Below are 23,104 nucleotides of genomic sequence, written 5' to 3' on the forward strand. Positions count from 1 at the left end.
CTCAAATTTTCTGATATCATGTTTTGATATTACAAATTAATTAAACCAATGTTTAGTAAGTGTAGCTTTTTTCGAAAAATTAAAAAAAAAGAAAAGTGGAAGGCGCTGATATCAAGGCACATTGTTTCAATTGAACACAAAAAGTTACAGGATTTTGACAAATTCAGTTGATTCTGTGTGGGGTAAAAACATCCGACATGGGACGCTTTTTTAAAAACCCTTTGCTCTAAATATTGGAATCTGTTGGATTTAGTTGCCAATTTAGCAAAGTACCTACAAAACGGTGAACATGTATCATGCACATGCACACTATGTAGGCTGAAAAGATGTCAGTTGGACTTGAATTGAACTCAAAAGCACTTGACCAAACAGTTCACTACACTGTATCTTATCGGTGGAACATGACCTTCAACTATGAGTGAATCTTTTTGTGGCCTGTGGACACCTGATAAGAACTTGATAAGATAGTAACCACTGGCAGCAAACAACACTATTCGCTCCATCCTGGATTCCTGATAGTTTGTCTGCTCAAAATCCTTGAATTTCAGCTGTTATTTATAGAAGGGACTGGCCCATTTCCATTAATTAAAGGTAGAGGAGATCATTTGCAGCTATCCGATAAGTAAAGTTGACAAAATTATTGTTGAAAAAGCTTACTTGGTTTTAAGATGGGGATGACAATAAAGTCCCTGTGAAATTATTATTTCTGACGTGCTGTCATTTTGAAGAAAACAATCAAAGAAGTCTACCGGTATTTCCAAATATACGTCAAGTGACTAATTTTTGGAAATTTCTGTTAGGCCAAAAAAAAAAAGTCTCCGGTTTCTGGTATGCGTGCGCGTCGCCGCAGCCATGCGCGTCGGCAAAATGAAAACGTTTTTTTTTCAATACAAGATGATGTCTCAAAACCGCCAAACTCACTGGTTTGACTGGAATCCTGCTGCTGCACAATTTTAACGTGTTTTTAGATGGGGTTATGATCGAGAATAAGCTTTATGTGGCCTCTCTGGACTCCCATATATTTGCACCAAGTTTAGTCGGGCACCATTTGCAGTCATCAGCCGACATTTGAAGCCCAAAAAAAAAAAAAAAACAGGTTAAAAAAAAAAAAAAGCCGCGTCGCCGCACCACTTTTGGGGCAAGCTCCATACCAGAAACCGGAGACTTTTTTTTTTTGGCCTTAGTATTTGGTTTTTAATTTCGGCGAATCAGTTGCTAAACTGTTCGTCGGTTCAGTGCGTGACATTGTGAAGCTGGCGTCTGAATGAGAACGTGTCCCGGATGCTGATTTCAGGCGCAATTCAGAACATGACACTGCAACTTTTGAATCAAAATCGAGACCCTAGAATATTGTTTTCTCTGAATATACAGCAGTCACAGAGCTAACATTTCATCAGGTCAGTTTTTAAACATCCGTCTGTAGATTTTGAGCACTTTTGTTGCTTCAAACGAAATACAAATGATTTACCCTACCTTTAACACAACGTGTACCATTTTTTACGGTGATTGGACTACATTCGCTTTTCATTGAACAAGTAACAACATGTTAGAACTTGAATTCGGTTACGAATTGCAGCAGACAATAGCAGTGAAACCTAATTACAGGATGGTGATGTCTGTGACTCAGTTATTTTGACTTGAAATTTATAGTATCCATATTCCATATTTGCCTGGCCATGCAGTCGTGTCTGCTTTCAAATCCTGAAAGCAGGGTGGTAGTCCAGTCAATCATTAGTCAGCAGTGTTGGAGTCGAGTCCTCAAAGCCGAGTTCCGAGTACTTTAGGGACCGAGTCCAGGGCCGAGTCTAAGTACACAGTGACGAGTCCTAGTCCAAAGCACCGAGTCCGAGTACATTCAAGGTTGAGTACTGGGCCGAGTCCGAGTACCTAAGTCCGAGTCAGAGTTCGAGTACAATACCAAAAAATTAAGTTAAACAATAAATTAATTAATTAAATACAATAAAAACAAACACAACATGCATTCCACTCTTCTTTAACCAACTGGATTACACTTAACAACTTTTATTACCGGTAGTGTAGGCAATGTAAAAATAAAAACAATAAACCAACTTCATCAAGTCAGTGAATAAACTGACAGTTTTCACCATTTCTTAAAACAAGAGAGAAGAGAAATCAGGGATAGCTGGGTAGACACCAGAAGTATCGGCTATTTTGGACACCCTTTCCAGACAACAAACTCAACTAAGTACACAAGAAAACTTTGTTAATAAAAAATTAACAAAACCAACCAAAAAGCGAGATTTTAATTGCTGGTTGTTTGTTATTACAGATTGAAAAAACGTGTTGCCACGAGCGAACATATTTACGAAGCATGAGCTTGGCTGGCTCCCGATTCACGAATCCTCAGTGTAAGTAACATTGGGGAGGCGGGAACTGGACTAAGCCATAAGGTGACTGCTCTATGTTCCGACACCCCTATGTTCCGACAACCTAGATTGTGTTACTCCCGGTTAGGGTTAAGAATAGGAATATGTGCAGTCGGAACATAGGGGTGTCGGAACATAGAGGTGTAACCAAGCCATAATACAGACTGCAACCACACCATTGTGCGCCTGAGCAGTGGAATCGATTAAAAAGAAATGTACTCGATGTGTACTGCCGAGTACTGGGGTCAAGTACCGAGTACCAAACCGTCAAGTCCGTGCAAAATTCAAGTCCGAAAAAAATCGAGTACGGGCCAAGTCCAAATTTTTTTCGAGTACTGGTAGTCGAGTAAGGGCCGAGTACTTGGGTGTACTCGAGTTGTACACGAGTACGAGTACTCCAACAATGTTAGTCAGTCACAAACTTGTCGGGTCACATTGAAATGGACACGGCTTGAAATACGTACATGAATGCGTATGCCACAAAATGTCCCCCACGTTCAATGTAAACAACCAGGTTTTCGTCTTTTCTCAGGAACAGTAAATTTCCTTTCAACCAGACCTTTGAAATAGAATAAGTAAACAATCCAAAACATAATTTTTGTTTGAGATTTCAGGCCGTAATATCCCTTTAACCACAAACAATGAAATTGTCCTTTCCTAAAAATTAGAAGGAAAAAACCCAGAACAGAACATAGATATAAGGAAACCATTAAATGTACATCTACTACCCTATGAACTGTTCAAAACCTTTCCTATAGTATTCCTTGCTACCACTGGTGTATGAATATATATATTTTTTATTGGAACACTTTTAGAATACTTCTGGTATTTTAAATTATGAAGACCTTTGTCTGGTTCAAGTTGAATTGTGAATACACATTTCTAATTAAAAAAGACGCACTCTCATAAAAAGTTCCCAAACATATTGTGAAAGGTATTGTGAAACACATTGGAAAGTCCCTCTTGTTTTCTGTTAACTTCTGTCACAATCGTTCAACAGTTCTTAATAGGCTAGGAAGTGTGGTTAACCACGCAGGAAACAGGTAGGAGTTGATGACCAACAATCAACGTGGATATCGGTTGCTCATCTTTTCTCCATCTGTCCGATTAAACAGGACCTGACAAAAGTGCGCATCGTGACGAGTGTGTGTTTTAATACTGGTCAATGGGGGTTGTGGAGGAGGGGGGGTGAGTGGACGGAGTATAATCAACCCGGATTGGTCAGACGGAACATACGTGAGCTTGAGGAAGTAGTGGACTACCGGTTTGGCCGTTACTGGATGTTGGGTCATGTCCGACCACCTGTCACTAGTCTGCAATAGAGTCCACTTACACTGAGCTGCAAGAGCAGAAAATCTCAATAAATTAAAAGTGTTTGGCAATCACCGTTTATGAGTTAGCCACGCCCCTTAGACAACCCTATGGAATTTGTGTACGCTAAGTTTTGTTTGTCTCAGATGTTGCGCGTTCCGCGTCTATTTGTATAACATGTAATTGGACAATATTTCACAAGCTGCGTTGTCGCGATTGTTAACGCGATTCAACCGCGATAGGTCAATTAGCTGCAAACCAGTCAAACAATAGACCTTTATCATGCTGCCACCATTTCAGTCATGTTCCCTGTATCCAATAACAGTACTGAATGGTAATGTTGTTTTGTGCAAAAAGGAACCAGACTATTTTTCCTTCCAGCCTCGCTTTGGTTACGTTGATTTGAATGGGGAAAAAATCAAGATGGCTGCAACAGGATAATTTTTTTTTTTTTCTAAGAAATTTGTTCTCTGTGCGAAGCAGATTTCTGTGCTTGAGCAGCTCCAGAATCTAGCTGTTCCTTGTGAGTGTCACTTTAGGGCCAAGTTCGGGCAAGGACCATTAGTCGACTAGTGGTTGATTTGAGACGTACCTTCGCCCGCGCACTGATAGCAACGTGCGAACGTCTTTAGTCAAACGCTGGTCAAAATGTCATCGCAAAACTTCTGGATCCTGGCTCTCTGCTAGCGTTATGAATGCGAGCGAAGCAACCAACCCCAGTACGCTGATTCCAAATAGTCGAGTAGCGTAGTCAACCACCGTTGACTAGACAGAGTTCGGGCAAACGTTAGTTAACCATTGGTCAACTTGGCCCTACGTATATACCCCCATCCCCCCTAAGTATATACCCCCCCCCCCCCCCCCGGATGTAACATAATACACTTAACAAATCTCTGCCTCTAGCAGTGTTACAAGTTACTCTCACAGTCTCATGAAGTATCTGTTGCAACAGAGTGGCTACTTCGAGCACTGCTTTAGACACAAATATGAGTCATTGTATGGCAGCATCCGAATTACTTGACTATGGCTAGAACTAACACACGTGTCTATGGGAAGTGGCGTAGCCGCTTCCATAGGTGTGTGTAATTTCTAGCCACAGCCAAGTAATTCGCACACGGCCTGTGCTAATAATGGACAACATTGGCAAGATTCAAAATGAAACTGCAAAAAATATTACATAATATCCTATTAAATAAATTATACAATCATTATCATCCTGTGAAATCGTTTCGCTTAGTAATAGTATGTGGTCATTTTCAAGAAAAAAGGAAACCAAACCATGGCGAGAATAATATTTGAAATAAATCATTTCAACTGACCAAATTTGGTTAGTTTGGTCAGTTACAGATCCATGAATGAGAATTAGTTTCATGAGTGACAAACTTGGATCAGTCTTCTTACCTCTTGACCTCCAACCTTTTGGCATTGTTTGTGGTACCTGCTGCTCAAATCAAATTCAAATCGGCCAGCAGAAAAGACCGTGGTTGTAGAACAAGACTTTGGTCTCAGGTTCACTTCCCAACTGAGTAAGCTTGTGAAGTTTTTTCTCCTAAGTTCCTATACCCGTAGCTTTTCATCAGTTAAAGGGGCACTGCGTCCTGGAACAGCCCAATTGGGCTACAAAACGCGCTTTGAACGAAATTATGTTAATCGGAAAGAACATTTAAATGTAGGATATAAACATCCACACCTATTCTTATATGTATGTAAACTAGGCGTTTTTGTGTTATTCCTGTATTATGCGTGCGAGAACGACTGTCGGGGTTTACTTGTGCGACCCCAAAAAGTCGAGCTGTTTGGGTGCTAGTTGTGATTTTGTCCATAAAGTGTTAGCCTTTTGCGGACGTGTAAGAAACCACATTTTGTGCATTGGTGATTGTATGGTCACCGCTATTCGGGAGCACAGTGCTGTATACATGTACCTACGTTATAATAGACACACACAATGTGTATATTGTACATTGAAGACGACAGGAAAATCGTATTCATAATCCGTCGTGTAAACAACCAGTTTTTTTTTTGTCTTTTCTCGGGAACAATAAAATGAGACATTAGGTTGGTTTCCTTTCAACCAGATGTTTGAAATAGGATAAAGTAAACGATCCAAAACATGAAATGTTTGGGGATTTCAGGACCTAGTGCCCCTTTAAGAGTAAAACCCATACTGAATTACACAATACCACATTGAGCAATAAAAATGACAAATTGTCATCTGGGTAATGTTTACGTGCCGAGCTGCCAAAAAAGAAAGAAGGCATTACGCAACTCCTGAGATTTTTGTTTTTATTGCCAGCACAGACCAACCTAATAATAGAGCTGACTTGAGTTGACCCATATTTTGACAACCAGTCTGAACTTGTCCCAACCAACCTGAACAAAACACCACACCAGTCTAATTCCAACGTGTACACATTTTTACGACATCCTCTGAACTCATCAATATGCGTACTGGCGCGATCCCATTGGCTAATAGTTACCTCACTGATAAAATTACAAACGGTCCAAAACAAACAAGGTCGCGCCATCCCAGCGGCACACTAATCAGATCTCCTTCCTGCAATCGTCCGCTAACTATCTGGACCGACTTCCTGTTCCAAATTGGAAGTTGCCTATAAAAAGCTCCAGCGTTATCAACGGACATTCAGTAGTCTGCGGCGATTCTAAAACAAAGGAAGTATTTTTCTATCAGTGAGCTGTCGTATACAGCGAGTTATATACAAAGATGCCGAACCTGGCTATATGTGCGGCTTGTAATGTGAACAATAACAACAAGCCCAGAGCGACCAGTTTGTATTTGCCGACTGACGATAAACCTCCGGAGATCCAAAGAAGGGTGACTTTCGCGTCTTGCAAGGTTTGTACAAGTGTTGTACATACAGCTGTATCCTAGTTTTGAGCTAAAGTTCATACTTGTACTTCGTGTGAATGCTAAGTGAATATCGAGCTGCGCAATGTTCACAGCGAAATTTGCAAATTTTGATACGAGCTCAACATTTGTGAATGAGCGGCGCGAATCGCTGTGACATCACAACTCCATGTGGGAAATTGGACTGTGTTTTTTTTTTTTACAAAGCCTGATTTGTTTGATAACTTCTTCCTTTGTTTTGCTTATTCAACAGTCATGCTCCCCTTTTGGCAAGTTGGAAACTTACAAGAAAATCGGTCCTCTAGGAGAGGGATCATACGCCAAAGTGTTTAAAGCGATAAGCAGGTAAGTCTACAACCATGGCCCAATTTCATAGCACTGCTTAACAGCCGATTTTGTGCTTACAGAGCCTCCATCTATTTCATAGAGACTGTAAGCAGTAAGCACAGCATAAGCACGCTTAACCGCTGAGGAACAAATTGCATAAATCAGTGACGTAACAATAGAAATCTCCATGAGCGCCAACCGTTAGCACGTCAACACCATGAAATAGTGCTTAAGCAGTAGCATGATTTTCTGCTATAGTAAGCACAACTTTTCTGCTAACTGTTAAGCAGCTCTATGAAATTAGGCACATGCACTAGCTTTTTTTTCCAAAATTTTCAAAATGGCTGCCATTGCTTGTTTTTCAAAGGACAAATCTGCGATGGCCCTATAGCCAAATATCTTTCTCATGACATACTCTGACTGTGTGCCAAATGCCATGCTTGTATCATCAAAGGCACAATCCCATCGCCTATCTGCCGTGCTAATATAACCCTTGCACGTACCATTTCTAATCGTCCCTAATATCTGTCAACCGTAACCAAAAGTGAACGCGTTGAAACATTTATGAGATGCGCTCAAAGTGTCGCATAAGTGAGAAGCGCTTGAAAGACGAAACACAATTACAGCCGGGTTGTTTACTTGAAATTCACTTGACACGTCCCTGAATAATTGATGTACAATTGCAAACAAGCGGGTACTAAGAAAATTATTCACATCAATTATGTCCGAGAGTTGTTTTAAATGTGACGTTATATCTTCAGCGAAATGATTCTTGGTTATTTATTTTTATTTGAATCGAAAATGCATTGTATTGACTTTTTTCTGGGTGACTGTACAGTTTGTCTGCACACAAAACAGTGCGCAGCCAGATTTTGTAATGGAAGGACATAGATCTGATACACCGTGCCCTCTGGAGACATGCACACAATATTGGAACAAAACATTGTATACGTCTCCACAGGGCAACTTTTATAGATGAATACGTCTCCACAAGGTTTTCATGAAATAGATATATGGATTTTACTCCAAAACTAGGAATTTCCAAGGTGGGTTGATCTGTCGCAAATGGAAGAGTTTTAGAAAAGGGATATTAAGTCTGAGTTTCAGCCAAAGAAATTAATTCCGTTTCAAATAAGAGCATTTTGAAACTGTACTTTCAAACTCAAAAACTTTAGTACACGAGAACAAAGAAATGTCCCCAAAAGGATACAAATTTCAGTATAGATGTTTTTGTGTGTGATTAGTCAGGAGTCAGGACATTTTTTATAGGTGAAAATCCATTAAAAAGAATTTCAGCTGAGCAGAGCATCGACATTCCAACGTTAATGATGTGCAATTTTTGTTGTTTTGCCCAGCGTCAACAAGCAGGTAGTTGCGCTGAAGGAGATCCGTCTGCAGCAGGACGAGGGGGCGCCCTTCACTGCGATCCGCGAGGCGTCGTTGCTCAAGGGCCTGAAGCACGCCAACATCGTCTGTCTGCATGACATCATCCACACGAAGACGACGCTAACGTTTGTCATTGAGTATGTGGTAAGTAGGCTCGGTTTTGAATTTTTTTTCTTCCGTTTTTTTTTTTTTTTTTTTTTTCGGTTTTTTTTTTTTTTTTTTTCCGTTTTTTTTTTTTTTTCACTCTCTCTGTTTGCAGCCTGGAGCCTGAGTTGTGGATTGATTGACCAAAAAAAAATTAATAAATAAATAAATTACAAAATGCAAATTATTTTATACAAATCACAAAGACTAATAAGAAAAACTGAAATATGAGTACACGTAAGGACTAAAAAGGTTCACATGGAAGTCAAGAAAGGTTACAAGATCACACAAAGAGAGTACTTTAACATTGTCTGTCATTGCTGTTTCCTTTCTGGGCTCAATCTTGAAAGTGGGATATGGGAGATTTGTGATTATACCAGCCTTTGAATATCTACAACCAAAAAAAAATAAAATAGAATTGGAAGTCGCCAGAGCTAATTTCGAGTTAGAGGCTCTTACTGTAAACAAATCCTTCTAGGAAGTCAAACCAAGTGTCAAACAGAATGTCAAACAATGTACATGTACGTACAAACACCCACACGTACATTGTCCATTACTTTTTGCTAAGGGTTGAAAATGTCCATTTTATCTTCTATTTTTTTTCCCACAATGACATTTTCGATAATGAAGTCGCGGCGCCGTCCGGCACTCAGGCAAATGAGTGACAAACGCAAGGCCAATTGTGAAAATGTGAAAGTTCGCCGCTTTGTGGGAAACAAACCGCATTACCATTCAACGGCAATTTGCGTCACGTGTAACAATAGCGACAACTCAGTCCATTTTCTCTACGGATCTTAATAAGACGTATGTAGAGAGATACATCTTCACACACATGCATATTTTATTGTCATATCTAGCACTCAGGGACTTTGTTTTTGAGTCTATATTGTGCTGGAGCCAGCCAGTCGGCACTGAAGGATATTTATCAGGATGCACAGAGAGTAGGATTTAAAGGTCACGTGGAGATCTGAAAAACAAAACACTCACGTGTTTCCTGACCAGAATGTTGTTAGCCTTTTACTGAGAGTGATCAATACAGTGCAAATACACATAGTACATGGAAGCAATACGCAGGGAGGCCAGATTCAAATTACGATAATTGGGTTTTTTATTTGTGAGAATTCGTTTTGCTTACCGTTCTGACCAAGATGGCCAAATGTAATTGCTCGTTTTTGTCTGCATGTTTGAACATACACGTGTTTGTCTGCTGTGAGACTCTCAGGAGGATTTGCGAAACATCGGCTTAATTTAGAGTACGGCTTAAAACTGATTTGAACTCTCTTGCATGGTTATCAGGACAATCTTTTATTACTTAACATCTAATCCCAATAACGTTAGGCCAAGTGTGCAAATGCGATGTTCATTTGGTCTGAAAATTGAAGTCTCATTTTAATTGTTGCAAACCTAGACACTTATGTTCACATCAATTTTACGAAGCATTCCCAACAAATACTTTGTTAAATTGCTGAGGATTCACTATTCAACGTTTCCCAGATTCACAAATCATTGGCAATTCCACAAACTGCGAATGTGTAAATTACATCGTCTTTATGAAGAATTCTTTGCGTGCATTCGATCGCGAATAATGATCATTCATCAGAGCCTCACCAAGTAAATAGGCCCAAAATCCGTCCGCCGAGCTCATGAATACAAGTTATACAGTCAAAATTCTTCTATGTTAGAGAGTTCTAATAGCCATGGAAAAGGGAAATTGAAGACATATGGCAATACACCTCTGGCACGGACTTGGGCTTCCAATTCAGAACATTTTGGATGCAACCTGGCCCGAAAGTGGTGCTTTTTAACCATGTTGTGGAGGGATCTATTTTTCAGGATGGCTACTTTTCCACTTTGGGAAACATCACTCGTTTTATGGTTTGTCTCATTTGGGTGAGAATTTCTCAAAAAGTCATCGGTCAACCCACCAAAAATTGAAAAGAAAATGAAAGATGACATGTTCATCATCATTTTTCTGTGCAGCCTGAACACCTGTGAGAGTTCTGAGTATTTTTAAAAGAATTTTGAAGTATGGGCAATTATCACTATTGTCAATGGGAATATATTTGCTTGGGTGCACCAATATAGCCGTAGACAAGATATTCGGATGCAGCTATAGCTCTGATTACTTCTGACCTCTAACCTTTGACCCACAGCACACCGACCTCAGCACCTACCTGGAGAAGCACCCGGGCGGGCTGAACCCCCACAACGTCCAGCTGTTTCTCTTCCAGCTGTTGCGGGGCCTGTCCTTCTGCCATCATCGGCGGATACTCCATCGAGACATGAAGCCACAGAACATCCTGATCAGTGAGGTCGGGGAACTCAAGCTGGCAGACTTCGGTGAGTTTTCAGCCTTGTGACTGGGAAACTAAAGGCTTAAAGCTACAGTCCATCATTTGTAATTTGTGCATTTTGTTCGTTTGTAGCAACAAAAGAGTTCAAAATCTAATGAAGGATACTGAGCAACTAACCTGATGAAGTTTCAGCTAAGCTTCAGCTGTACATTCCGAGAAAAACAGCATTCTAAGACCTCAATTTCAAATCAAAAGTTACTGAATCATGTTTTGAATTGTTTTGAATTGCAGCTATACGCGACGTCGCGCACTGATCCGACGAATTATAACAACCGCGCGCGCGTGTGCGTCGTTCCAATACTTGTGCGCGCTGCGCTGAATAACAAAACGAACTACTAATTTAAATTTTCCTACGGTGCTTCTTAAGAATCACCGTTGGAAATGCCTTCTTTCGTTGATTACTTAAAAATGACAGCTTGCCAGGAAGAATAATTTCACAGGGAGTTTAGTTCCCTTACTATCTTTCAACCAAGTATGTTTTTCAACAATAATTACACCAGTTACTTTTCGGATGGCTGCAAATGATGGACTATAGCTTTAACCCAAACAAAAACTCTGTAAGGTTCAACAAAGAAAGTGAGTGAAGCAGGATTTTGACAACTGAATGACCTAGCTTTAGGATGGCTGTCTACGAGTTTTCTCGACAGTTTTTTTCATAGTTTGCTAGTCAGAAGCCATAAAGTTTTATGTACTAGAAGGGTAACGATCATGCTCAAAACCATATTGCTAGTAACATTAGAAATGATGAAAACCTGAATAATGGCAATCGGGGATTATTTAGAAAGTAACATGGCTTTATCTTACAAATCACATAATTAGAATAAAGCTAAAAGGGGGGACTGAGTGACTTTGCACTAGTGGTGGGAGAAGTCAGAGATTTCAAAATCCGGTTATCCTAATTATTTTCACACCAAATTTAACGGTTATCCGATTTCACCAGAAGTTCCATTCAGCTCACAGTCAACGCCAACAAAAAGTGACGAGCGAGGTGCCACATGCAATGCCCTCCACGATAATTGGGTATTTTATGCGGGATTCAGTGACCACTAGGCCTTTACAAAAAAACAAACTCCAGAGCGGTGATGGTGATCTGATACACCGTTCCCTCTGGAGACGTGTGTACAATAGGGAACAAAAGATTGTATCCGTCTTCACAGGGCAATTTCTATAGATGAATACGTCTCCACAAGGTTTTCACGAAATAGATATATGGATTTTACTAAAAAACTACGAATTTCCAAGCTATGTTGATCTGTCGCAAATGGAAGAGTTTTAGAAAAGGGATATTAAGTCCAAATTTCAGCCAAGGAGAGTAATTCTGGTTAAAATAAGAGCATTTTGAAACTCGAAAACTTTAGTACACGAGAACAAAGGAATGTCTCCACAAGGATACAAATTCCAGTATGTGTGAAAAAAAAATGTGTGGGAACTCTCTCATCAGTCGAATGAGCAGGCTATTCATGAACTTAGAAGACCATAAGCGAGTGAATGCAGATTCAGTCAGAGACCATGGAGCAAATTTGGGGATGTTCCAGATATTTACTTCAACTTGTGTCACAAAAAAAAAATGGAAGGCTTAATTTTGTTAACGTTGGTTTCGAATATCCATTTTCCAAATTCCAAACCGAATAGTGGAATTCAAACCGAATTTTCTTAAATCCGGATTTTCATCCCACCACTACTTTGCACACCTTTAATCAAGGTATGTTGAACAAAGAAATGAGTGGAATGACATAAATGACAAGATGAAGAATCTGTCTTGTGTGTGCTCCCAGTGAAGCAGGGCCATTGCTGCTGCGTCGGTATTTCCTGCACATATTAATCTACTTTAGTCGTGCGTACACTGTGCCATACACACCCCCACATAGATCTGTCGTGACAGGCTTGTTTAGGGTGTAAAGGAGGATTTGCTATTGTTCCTCTTCCCTTTTCCTTTGTTTACACTAACTTTTTCGCAACAGCTCTCATTGGTTTTGTACACGTGTTCTAGTCGAAGTCGTCCTTGATTTGGTTCCTGTCCTCAACTCATCGATGATGTTGCACATTTTCCCCTCGATTTACACCATAAACACGCACTGCACATTGTAGCTCTCCTGAGTGATCACACAGTGCAGTCTTCCATTCCTGCATTACAATAGAAATATCTTCACAAAAGCCATTATTAAAGGGAATATACAACATTTGCCAATATCGAAAAATAAAACTACCAAGTTTTTATGAAATACCATACTAGGATGTTGGTAAATGCCAGCCTAAAGCATCCTTTAAAATTATGGCACCTGGTGTCAAGTCATTTTCAAGAAAATTGTATTTGTGTATACATTTCCAACGGTGGTCGGCCGACCACCGTTGGAAAAACCTAACTATTTTTCAACTACTGCTCCAAATTTACAAAAAGAATTTCAGTCCAAATTTTGTTTGCTATTGGTTACATGTTCATGAACGGGTGCAGGCCGGCTAGACTGGTTCCCTTACCTTACAATTTTCTGACATCTATAAATTGATCCATTTTATCTTTAGTGGAGTCAGGGAACCAGACTACTTCAACATTTTTGTTTTTCTTGGTTTTTCAAGCATTTTCGTAACACAAAACTTCAAACATGTCAGTTAAACAATATTTGATCTATTATACTAACCCCTCAAATAGTTCATTTCTGAAAATTGCAGCAAAAGCCAATGATGTATATTCCCTTTAAATTTTGTTTTTCTCTTGTTCCGTTGGTTTTTGTTGCAGGTCTTGCCAGAGCCAAGTCCATTCCCAGCAACACGTACTCTCATGAAGTGGTCACGTTATGGTACCGGCCGCCAGATGTGCTGCTGGGGTCCACCAACTATTCCACACAACTCGACATCTGGTGAGTTAGGCCTACACCGGAAGAGTCTCGATAGGAAGTGTTCAGACATGAAATAACATGCGGTGAAATTCACCCAAGTAGAAGTGTATTCAACTTCTTCTTTTTTTTATATCTGTGTGTGGTGTCTTGCTTTAGTATACATTGTACTCTTTTTTGTATTTTTCATAAATAAGGCCAAAAAAAAAATATTCGGTCTCTGGTCAGACCAAAGTTCCGGAATTGACACGGTGACGTTTTTTTTTTCTTCACGCTTGGATTGTACAGACAAGGTGGGGTACTATTTTGCTTTTTTGGTGTTCTCATGTACATTGGTGTCCTCCATAATTTGCCTTGGTGCTTTCGATCATTTGCCTTGGTGCAATTTCCCATTCCTTGGTGCTCTTTGGTAAAAAAAAATTGAGGAGGTGCGGAAATAGGTGCTGTTGGAGCTACCGCGGAACATTTTGGGGAAAAAAAAGATCGACGCGCATGATTAAAATCGACACGCGCGCTGACCAGAGACCGACTTATTTATTTTTTTGGCCTAAGCTGATTTTTGTTTTCATTCTCCTCAGAATTAGTGCCTATAGTACGCTTGCTTTCTTTTGAATAAAAAATTCTGTGAGTTAAGTCTTCTTTGTTTGAAATACTTACAATAAAGTTGCCTTGCTGTGCAAATTCTCTTTCTAACCTTCATTGAGAAGTTTTGCATGTAAAAACTTAATTGCAAATAAAAAATTCTGTAAAAAAAACTTGCAAATAAAAAATTCTTTTGCAAATAAAAAATTCTGTGAGTTAAGGCTTCTTTGTTTGAAATACTTACAATATAGTTGCCTTGCTGTGCAAATTCTCTTGCTAAATTTCATTGAGAAGTTTTGCAAGTTTTTGTACACCATATCAAATTTGAACTGTCAAATGAAGCACAACCTGATATTAAATTGTTCGCATTAACCCTCCTGCTATCTGAACAGGGACAGACAGTCAAAAAAATCAATCTCTTTACACAGGCTAGTCACCAACAGTCAGATCATATTTCAAGCAAGCACTGTAACAAGTCAAATTCAGCCAACAGACACAAACAGGCCAGTGGTAGGCACAGCTGGCTTATCAATCGCCTGCAGTTAAAGCATAGCTGTGTCAAGTTACATAAACAGTCTCAGCCAGTCAATCCTGCTTTATGTAGGCTGGGAGCTCTTAACTGTTGAAAACAGTTACTTGGTTGATTTTGACTGAAAAGACAACTTGTATGTTTGCATAGGAGTTAAGGTTAAGGACAAAAATCTAATAATTAATCATTTTCATGGCTTTAAATTTTCAAACTTTGAAAGTATGCACATTTATCAAGTGAATCAAGGGTTTAATTTTGTGGACGGTATGGATTTTCTTTCAGGGGTGTGGGTTGTATATTCGTTGAGATGTTGAGGGGTCACCCAGCGTTTCCAGGAATGAAAGATTTCAAGGACCAGCTAGAGAGAATATTCAAGGTGGGTTCAGCAATATTTGTTTTTACTCTTTAAAAAATTTCCCCCGCTTTGTGTAAATTTGTGTTATTCTTCAGTCTGAATTCTCAGAGATGCTGTTGTTTTGCAACGACAAGCAGGTCAGTTCTTGATATCTTTGTCTTTTTTTTTTACTTCCAATTTGTAGGTTTTGGGAACGCCAACTGAGGACACATGGCCTGGTGTGTCAAGACTGCCAAACTACAAAACAGGTTAGTTGGTGGTTCATTCTGTGTATCGTCGGCTTTTGGGGAGACTCCTGAACAGCTTTTGTTTTTGTGTGGATTGTTCTTTTTTGTTGTTCTTTCTCTTTTTGTTCTTCTATTCCACATCACATAGCGTTTGTACACAATAATCAGGCATCTACCTTTTCCTCGGATCCGCTGATTTCCTTGTTTTTTACTTCTCATGAATGCAATTACAACTTGAAATACACTGTACACAAATCTTGTGCGGTTTGAGGTTATCTTCTTCTTTTTTTAATTCCCTTTTGCATGCCTGCATTATAGATACAGTTTCTTGCAAAGGCGAGTTTATGTAGGGAACTACTGGGAACTATTAATAGATATGAATAAATGTTCTCTGAATCTTAAACAGAAAGTGAAAGCAATACTTTTATTTTTAATCTTTGCCCACAGTTACAGCCAAAATGCACCCGCCTAGGACACTGTGTGAAGTCATACCAAGGTAAGCGCTTGCAACAAAGATAAGGAAAATGCGCTGAACTTTCAACAGCAAAACGACCGACGCCTAAGTATTTCAGATTATTATTTCAGCACCCTTCAACTAAGAAAACAATTGCAGAATGAACAGATCATGCTTGCAAACATATCACGGTCACAGAATTTGAGTTTCCTTTTCTCTCCTTCAGACTTCCTCCTGATATTGCTTTTAAAAGACGAAAATGAAAGTGACTGGTTACTGATCCTTGATCCGGTGAACGCTAATTTTAAAACTGGTGATTCCCACAATGTCGGGGATGAATAGGTGAAAGTTTACATGTACTTCGGGGTGGTTGTGACGATATAAAAGTAATTTGGTCAGAGGTAGCCTTTGGGGAATCGAGGAAAATGATGTAAAGTTAGGTTTTTGATTATTCGTTATATGTGAGGCGTTCTTGCAAAATGAGACAGAACTGGGCACAGGCCAAAATGGAGAAAAATGTAAAAAAAATAATGTTGAAGATTTTTTTCCAATTTTCAGATTTATTGATGTTTATAGTCTTTGATATGTGTAATACACATATTTTAAAGAAATGCTATACAAATCTTGGAGTAAAAGTGTTTTTCAGAAAAAACATTAAGCATCTTTCATATTCATGACTACAAAACAGACAAAACTTTGAAGGCCTTTTTCTCAGTATTTCACTTTCTTGATATGTCGACAAATGCAAACTTCAAATAGCTATAACTTGTCAACAGAATGTCCGGTTGAAGTGCAACAAACAGCACTGTGAGGCAAATTGTGTTCTCTTTTCTTATACCCACAAACCCTCATTTTGAAATCGGCCCAGTGGTGCCTCATTCATTCATTCATTCATTCATTCGACGGTACATGTACATGTACACATACCGTACTTCACAAATGTCGCTGTAGGAATTTGGCAATTGTGGGTTTTTGGTAGAAGAATTTTCCAGACATCGATTATGGTTTTGAATAGGAAATGATAGACCCTGACCACAGGAACTTTCATACAAATGGAACGGAAATCCCAGAAACCAAAGTAGAATTTGTGGAAAGACCATTTTGTGTAGGTTTTTCCGATTTTTTTTTACATGAACATCCATGTTTTTTTGGTTACTTTTAAGTAATGTGTTTGGTTTTTCCGAGATATTTTTTGCACATGAAATTCGTTTTTTCCCCCTCACTTTGGAGTGATGTGTATGGAAAAAAAGTGGAAACATGTTAAGTAATGGACAGTTTTACCTGAACTGGTAAAATTTCAACCCAAATGATAAACTCTGGAAAAGCTCGCATTTTTTTTCTCTCATTCCATGTCGTCTTGTCATTGTCTTGAAGAAATTTCTTGCATTTGCAAGTCTATTGTTAACAACTCACTGAACTTCACTCTCATTTTTGTCAGTAACAGATTTCTTTTAACACTGCATTTCACGTTGGAAATTTGTAACATTGAGTTTTCAGAACTGTGATTTGTTTTCACATGGTGTTACCGCAAATCTTCCATTCTTTGTTCTTGTCCACCATGCAAACCTTTCAAGTCTCATTTAATGTTTATGTTTTGGTCTGCATGATGTCGTTGACCCGCGTACCTCCATGAACCCATAGAAGCAGTATCTGTCAAGTCCAAAGACCATGAAACCACACCCAGACAGAAGTATGCCAGCGAGTTGGCATGAGTTGCCATTTTGATAAAGGAAATGGAGATCCATGGTAGCTGGCATGCTGGTTATTGTAATATTATCCCTCTTCCCTCCCCATGCAAACAGGAAAAACTGACCTGATTTCTTTCTGAACTTTCAACCGGGAAGTTTTCTGTGTCTCGTACAAAAGTGGACTCAGTTTTGGGGAATGATTTTCTCCTTGGGGGGCAATTCCATAAAATCTAATGTATACAGGGTGAGTCAAAAAGAACGAAACCCAAATGTCAAGACCATTGTTTTAGTGAAGTTCTGCATGTAGCACTTTGAAATTATAGGATATAAAAGCCCAATTCATAAGCTTTCTTTTAGTACAAGAATGATTCAAATCACTCATGTACTTTTTAAGTTACGGAATTTTAAACACAACCACCGTTCTAAGGTTCTGTCCACGGATCACAAAATAGTTCAGTGTTCTTTCAGCAAAACGAAACAAATCACATAGGGATGTGAGTGAATTGTTTTCGTTTTGATGAAAGAACGCACACCTTTTTTGTGATCCGTGGACAGAACTTTAAGACGGTGGTTGTGTTTAAAACTCTGTAACTTGAAAAGTACATGAGTGATTTGAACAATTCTTGTACTAAAAGAAAGCTTATGAATTGGGCTTTCTTGTGCTAGACTTTGAAAGTGTTACATGCAGAGCTTCACTAAAACAAATAGTCCTGACATTTGGGTTTCATTTTTTTTTAACTCGCCCTGTATGTAGATGTACATGTGCGTCTGACCACGTGACGTACATGTACAAGGTCGATAAGGTGGTGGTACCTTAGTTTGGTCTGTAATTGTTTTCTGCTCATTAGATGTCACATCATTAGTGATGTATCACATTAACTCTTCCAATGGCAGCTCATTAATGTGTCTGGCATGTACATGTACATTTCACCAAAAAAAGGTTTGGATCTGATGAAGGGTTTATCAATATGCAAACTGTTTAGTTCGATAGTTAAGCTTGTAAATGCTACTCCAATCATAACCTGTAAGCTAAATTCGTTCAAAAAAATACACGTACATGTACAACAACCTTGCTCGTGAATAAGTTTTCAAAACTCCGGAAGTTTGTCACTTTTTGGGGCCAAGTTTGTTAAGGAAATCCTAGGGTTGGATTGCACAATGCTAGAAACTCACTGTCCTTTGAAACAAACAAGTTTTGTTTTACAAACACCTGTTGTGTGAGTGGTACGCACTGAACGTGCAGGAAACATGTGCAAGCCATGACCACTCGCAGGAAACTACCTGCAGAGAAGCTAACACGCAACCTGGAGTTTTCTTTCCTTTTCGTGAATGTGGCAACAAATATTTCTTTTTTCAAGGCTAATGCTATGACAACTGTAGGTTCACAAAAAAGAAAGAAAATACAATGGCAACATGCAAGCACCGTCAATATTAGAATTTTCAATATTAGAATTTTCAATAATCGATATATATCGGAAATCCAATATCGAGGATATTTGATATATCGATTATCCCATGTAAAAGTTAAAGACTATAAAGATGACACTTTGATTTAAAAAAAAGCCAAAAAACAAGTCTTAGGTCCCAATTTTCCACAGCTTTCTCTGGAGCATATTGCTCAAACTTTTGAAAACAATCTCAGCACTGAGAGTTTGTCCAGATAGGGCATTTTTAAACATAGTTTTACACCGGGGGAGACCGCGAATCCAACAAACGCAGAGCACAAAGCAACGCCGCTTGGCATTTTGCGATGTTTTTATTTTGAGTCATAAGCACAAGTTGCCGCCGGATTTTATTTCATTATACAGCAATACAAATTGAAATTGTGGAATCTTAACTTCTGTGGAAAAAAAATTGTTTTGAAAAGACCATTAATCCAGGTGATACATTTAATTCAGCAAACAATGAAAACACATCTTGATATATTTTTAAAATTTACATACTTAGACAGCTTTAACATTTAGACAGCTTTAACGATAGTAGAAAATAATTAATAGTAACAGCAACATGGTAAAATGCAAACATTTTATGCAGTGCTCGGAACTTTTGTTATACTGATGTTTCAGAGTATGTGTTTGTTTATTTGTGTACTTTGCAGTTTGTGTGTCAGTTACGGCGGTGATGATCTTGCCAAAAATCTCCTGCAGTTGGATCCTAAGAGGAGAATATCCACCACAGATGCCATGAAGCATCACTACTTCAGCAACCTGCCAGCTAAAATACACGACCTTCCCGACAGTAAGTACCCAAAGGATTTCACTTTAAATCCTGCTGTTTATAAACATTGGTGTTGTTTGAGATGTATCGAGGATAACTCTAATATTAAACAGAAAATGCTGCTAAAATGTCACATATCGTCGGCCGATAACTTAGGTAATGCCAATTAGTTAATATTTAAGGTAGCCGCATTAGAAAACCGTGGACAAATGAGTTTCCAGATAAACCAATTTATTTTGATGACACATGATATGAGTCCGAAGCTCTCATAAATTCCATTTCATTTCTTATATTTTAAGGTTGAAAAAGTTTAAGTAGAGCCGTGGTCTTTAGTTTTTTCTTTGACCCAATAAAAGTTTTGCTCCGACTCACTTCATGCATTTTTCACAAGACAAACAACAAGCTCGATCGGATCTCGGAAGCTGCGGGCCAACAAATGCATGTTCATGCATGAGTCACGTGATTGTGCCATGTTATTTCTGGAAGGAGTATAGTGTTTCGAGTACAAAAATCAGCTTTTTGACCCCAGTGACCCCAAGATGACCTTTGACCCCAGTTTGGTCACGTGACATGTTGGGGCCGGGCTACTGATACTTATGACAAAGTTTTGATGAAATCGGTCAAACATGTAGGAGCACTAGACAACGTCAACGTTTGTTACTAACAAACTAACTAACTAACGGAGAGACATGATGATTTGTCGAGTTGCTATGCCACAGCTAAAAAGTGTTAAGGGTTTCTGTTCCAAAAGAAAACTGATGTCAGTAAAGACCAGCTCTGGTAATAACCAGTTCTCGAAGAACAAGCTAAACATTGAAAGAACGTTTCTCTTCCTTTCGTTGTTGCAGTTGCATCCATTTTCAACGTTCCTGGTGTCAAGTTGGAGCCGGAGAAGCCAACAAAATGAGTGGACTTCTACCAACAGCCGAAGGCTTCATGTAAGTCCCTCCCTGATTGGTGGTTGTGAATCATCTATAACCAATCATCCAACACCCACACGCCTGCTGCACTGTTGCCAAAACTTTAGTCTAATGCCCAACTGAAGTTCCCGTCGGACTTACCTCTGCTTTGGATCATCAAAATACAGCAGCTGGCCAGCCAGAAAGTTGACTTGAAGAACGGACAAAGGAGTTCACCCGATGGACATATCCAGATTGTTAGCAGCAAGTTAATGAAGACATCATGCTTTACAACCACATACTAAACCATAAGAACCGTCCATTTGTTCAAAAGTTCCAATCTGTTGAAATTCGGACAAATCCACAGTAGTTAGAGTCAAACCAGCTTTTTTCCGGCAGATTTTTGTTTGAAAAACAATCTGCTCGAGTAGATGTACGTTGAGCTTTATACATATAGTGCCATAGCATTTTTGTAGAGAATATGGTGCCAACACGATGACATCTGAGTGAAATTTAGGAAGGTTTCAAAAATGAACGCTCGTGACTTGCAATGCTGTGGATTTCGCCTGCCAATTAAGTTCATTATTGTTGTACTAATATACACTCTAACGACGCTTCGTTGTAAATTAATCTGTCAATAACTTGTTTATAACTACAGTTTGTTGCCAGCGCAAGGCCAAAGTCACCACTGTGTTTATTTATTATTAATTTTCTTTTGCACCTTTAAGTGAAAAGTATGGAAGTACAGATGTTTGTCATATTCCCCTGTTAAGATAATGATGGGGGAGAACTATGTGTGACACAATAAGCAAGAACGGGCGAGAGCCATGAGTCGACTTGTGGTTGGTTTGTGACCTAGCTTATGCCTTCGCACGAAATAGCAACGCCCGAACGCCTGTCATCAAACGATGGTCAAAAGTCCTGGCTCACCGTTGTGCGTTATGATGCGCGCGGCTATTAAGGTAACCAGCGGTGCAACCATGCTGCGGTTCCAAAAAGTCGTCTAGAGTAGGCCAATCATCCTTCGTTCGAGTGAAGTTAGTCGAACTGTGGTTAACTATAGTTCGGGCCCGATCTTGCTCTAATAGATATCCATGAAAATAGCCTTCTTGGTTGCCAGGCAACCATTGTACTAGATATGTTAATAACATAACTCTACTAGAGAACATTTTATTTTCACTCACAGTTATTTTTGTGTACCAAAGAGACCAAATCTGTGATACGGTTTTCAAAACCTTTGCTTGAGAATAATTGTTACATCTTTACTCCGGATATTTATAGATCTTTACTCGGATACTGAAATTTGTTTTTGAAAACTGAAGGTTTGCTCGACCATCAAAGGAGCTAAATTTACATTGGATTATGAGTTGAGACAGTTTTGTGTTGTAAGACCAGGCCATTATTTGGTAGTCTGAACAATATGTGTGTTGCCATTATGCGATACAACTTCAAACCAAATCATTGATACGACAGTTTGCTTGAGATTAGGTGGCATACCACACCAGAAGTCAGTGCTGCTCATTTCAAGGACTTACCGGTATTTGAAGGGTGTGAAATATTTACCTCATGCTATTTGGACATAAGGACATATTGACTAGCTAATCTTCTGCAAATAATGTTGCGTATTAGTCTACCTACATGTAGTTGTGATGTCTTCACCCCAGCTCGTTGTGACACTATGAACTCATCGATATTTCAAACTTGGTCGGCAAGTTCAAATTTAGTCTCGAATTTTAAAAGCAGGTATCGGACACTGCAAACACTATTAATGAAACCGTTTCCTAATTTGCACAATTTATGCAAGCTCCAGAAATCCTAACTTGCAGAGTTGTTTTGCCTGTCGGTTTGAAAATAATATACTAGTGTAATGTGCTGGAGGAAATATTCATTGTTCTATTCAAGACATTGGTTGCTGTGGAATTCACATGGGTATGATCAGTTTGCTGTTAACTTGGGATAGCGCCCTCTGTTGACAGTTTTGAACAATGGCATATGAACGGTCCTGGAGAGTGAAGCTGACATGCGAATCTGAGAACAAGCATTGCCATAGCAATTGATTAACTTAACATACCAGTCGATTTCCTGATTTATTTTTTTACCAAGTGGTCAATTAATCAAAATCTTGCCAGATCAGTGCTAGAAATGTTCTGCGAATGCTGTCATTCAGTACTTATGTACACTGAAATTTTTGTTGGCTTAATTTTAATAGTGAAAGCAAAATTTGGGTTCTAGGGGTTGGGTGATGGTGGAGGCATATTTCTATTAACTTAAACTGTAACTTAATGAACTTTTTTTCCCTTCTGCCGAGGGAAGTTGTATATAATTTTTTTTTGTAAAAATGTACATTGTCATCATGGGTGTATAGTTTTACTATTTTGAATTTTTTTTAATGTTCTGCACAATATTACTTTTTAAAACGCACATGCGCAACTCACTCAGTGTCCAATAAAACTTAATCACAGATATCAATTATTTTTTTTTTTTTAAATTAGGTACCCATTTTTATGATGAAAACACATCTGCCACGAACATGATCTAGAACAAATG

General features: G+C 38.9%; 1 protein-coding gene across 1 annotated transcript in view; it reads left to right on the forward strand.

Annotated features, from left to right (window-relative positions):
- The window catches only part of LOC119722777 (cyclin-dependent kinase 14-like), a 63,164-nt gene extending 40,324 nt beyond the window's left edge, over window positions 1-22,840 (forward strand). Inside the window, exons 5-13 of the mRNA XM_038193087.1 lie at window positions 6,818-6,909; window positions 8,247-8,421; window positions 10,575-10,761; window positions 13,510-13,630; window positions 15,000-15,093; window positions 15,257-15,320; window positions 15,747-15,795; window positions 19,540-19,679; window positions 20,507-22,840. Coding sequence (XP_038049015.1) covers window positions 6,818-6,909; window positions 8,247-8,421; window positions 10,575-10,761; window positions 13,510-13,630; window positions 15,000-15,093; window positions 15,257-15,320; window positions 15,747-15,795; window positions 19,540-19,679; window positions 20,507-20,565 — 981 coding nt within the window. The 3' untranslated portion in view covers window positions 20,566-22,840. The remainder of the gene's footprint in view (window positions 1-6,817; window positions 6,910-8,246; window positions 8,422-10,574; window positions 10,762-13,509; window positions 13,631-14,999; window positions 15,094-15,256; window positions 15,321-15,746; window positions 15,796-19,539; window positions 19,680-20,506) is intronic.
- The last annotated feature ends 264 nt before the right edge of the window (window positions 22,841-23,104 follow it).

Source organism: Patiria miniata, unplaced genomic scaffold, assembly GCF_015706575.1.
Source record: "Patiria miniata isolate m_02_andy unplaced genomic scaffold, ASM1570657v1 HiC_scaffold_16, whole genome shotgun sequence".
In the NCBI taxonomy this organism is placed as follows: Eukaryota; Metazoa; Echinodermata; class Asteroidea; order Valvatida; family Asterinidae; genus Patiria; species Patiria miniata.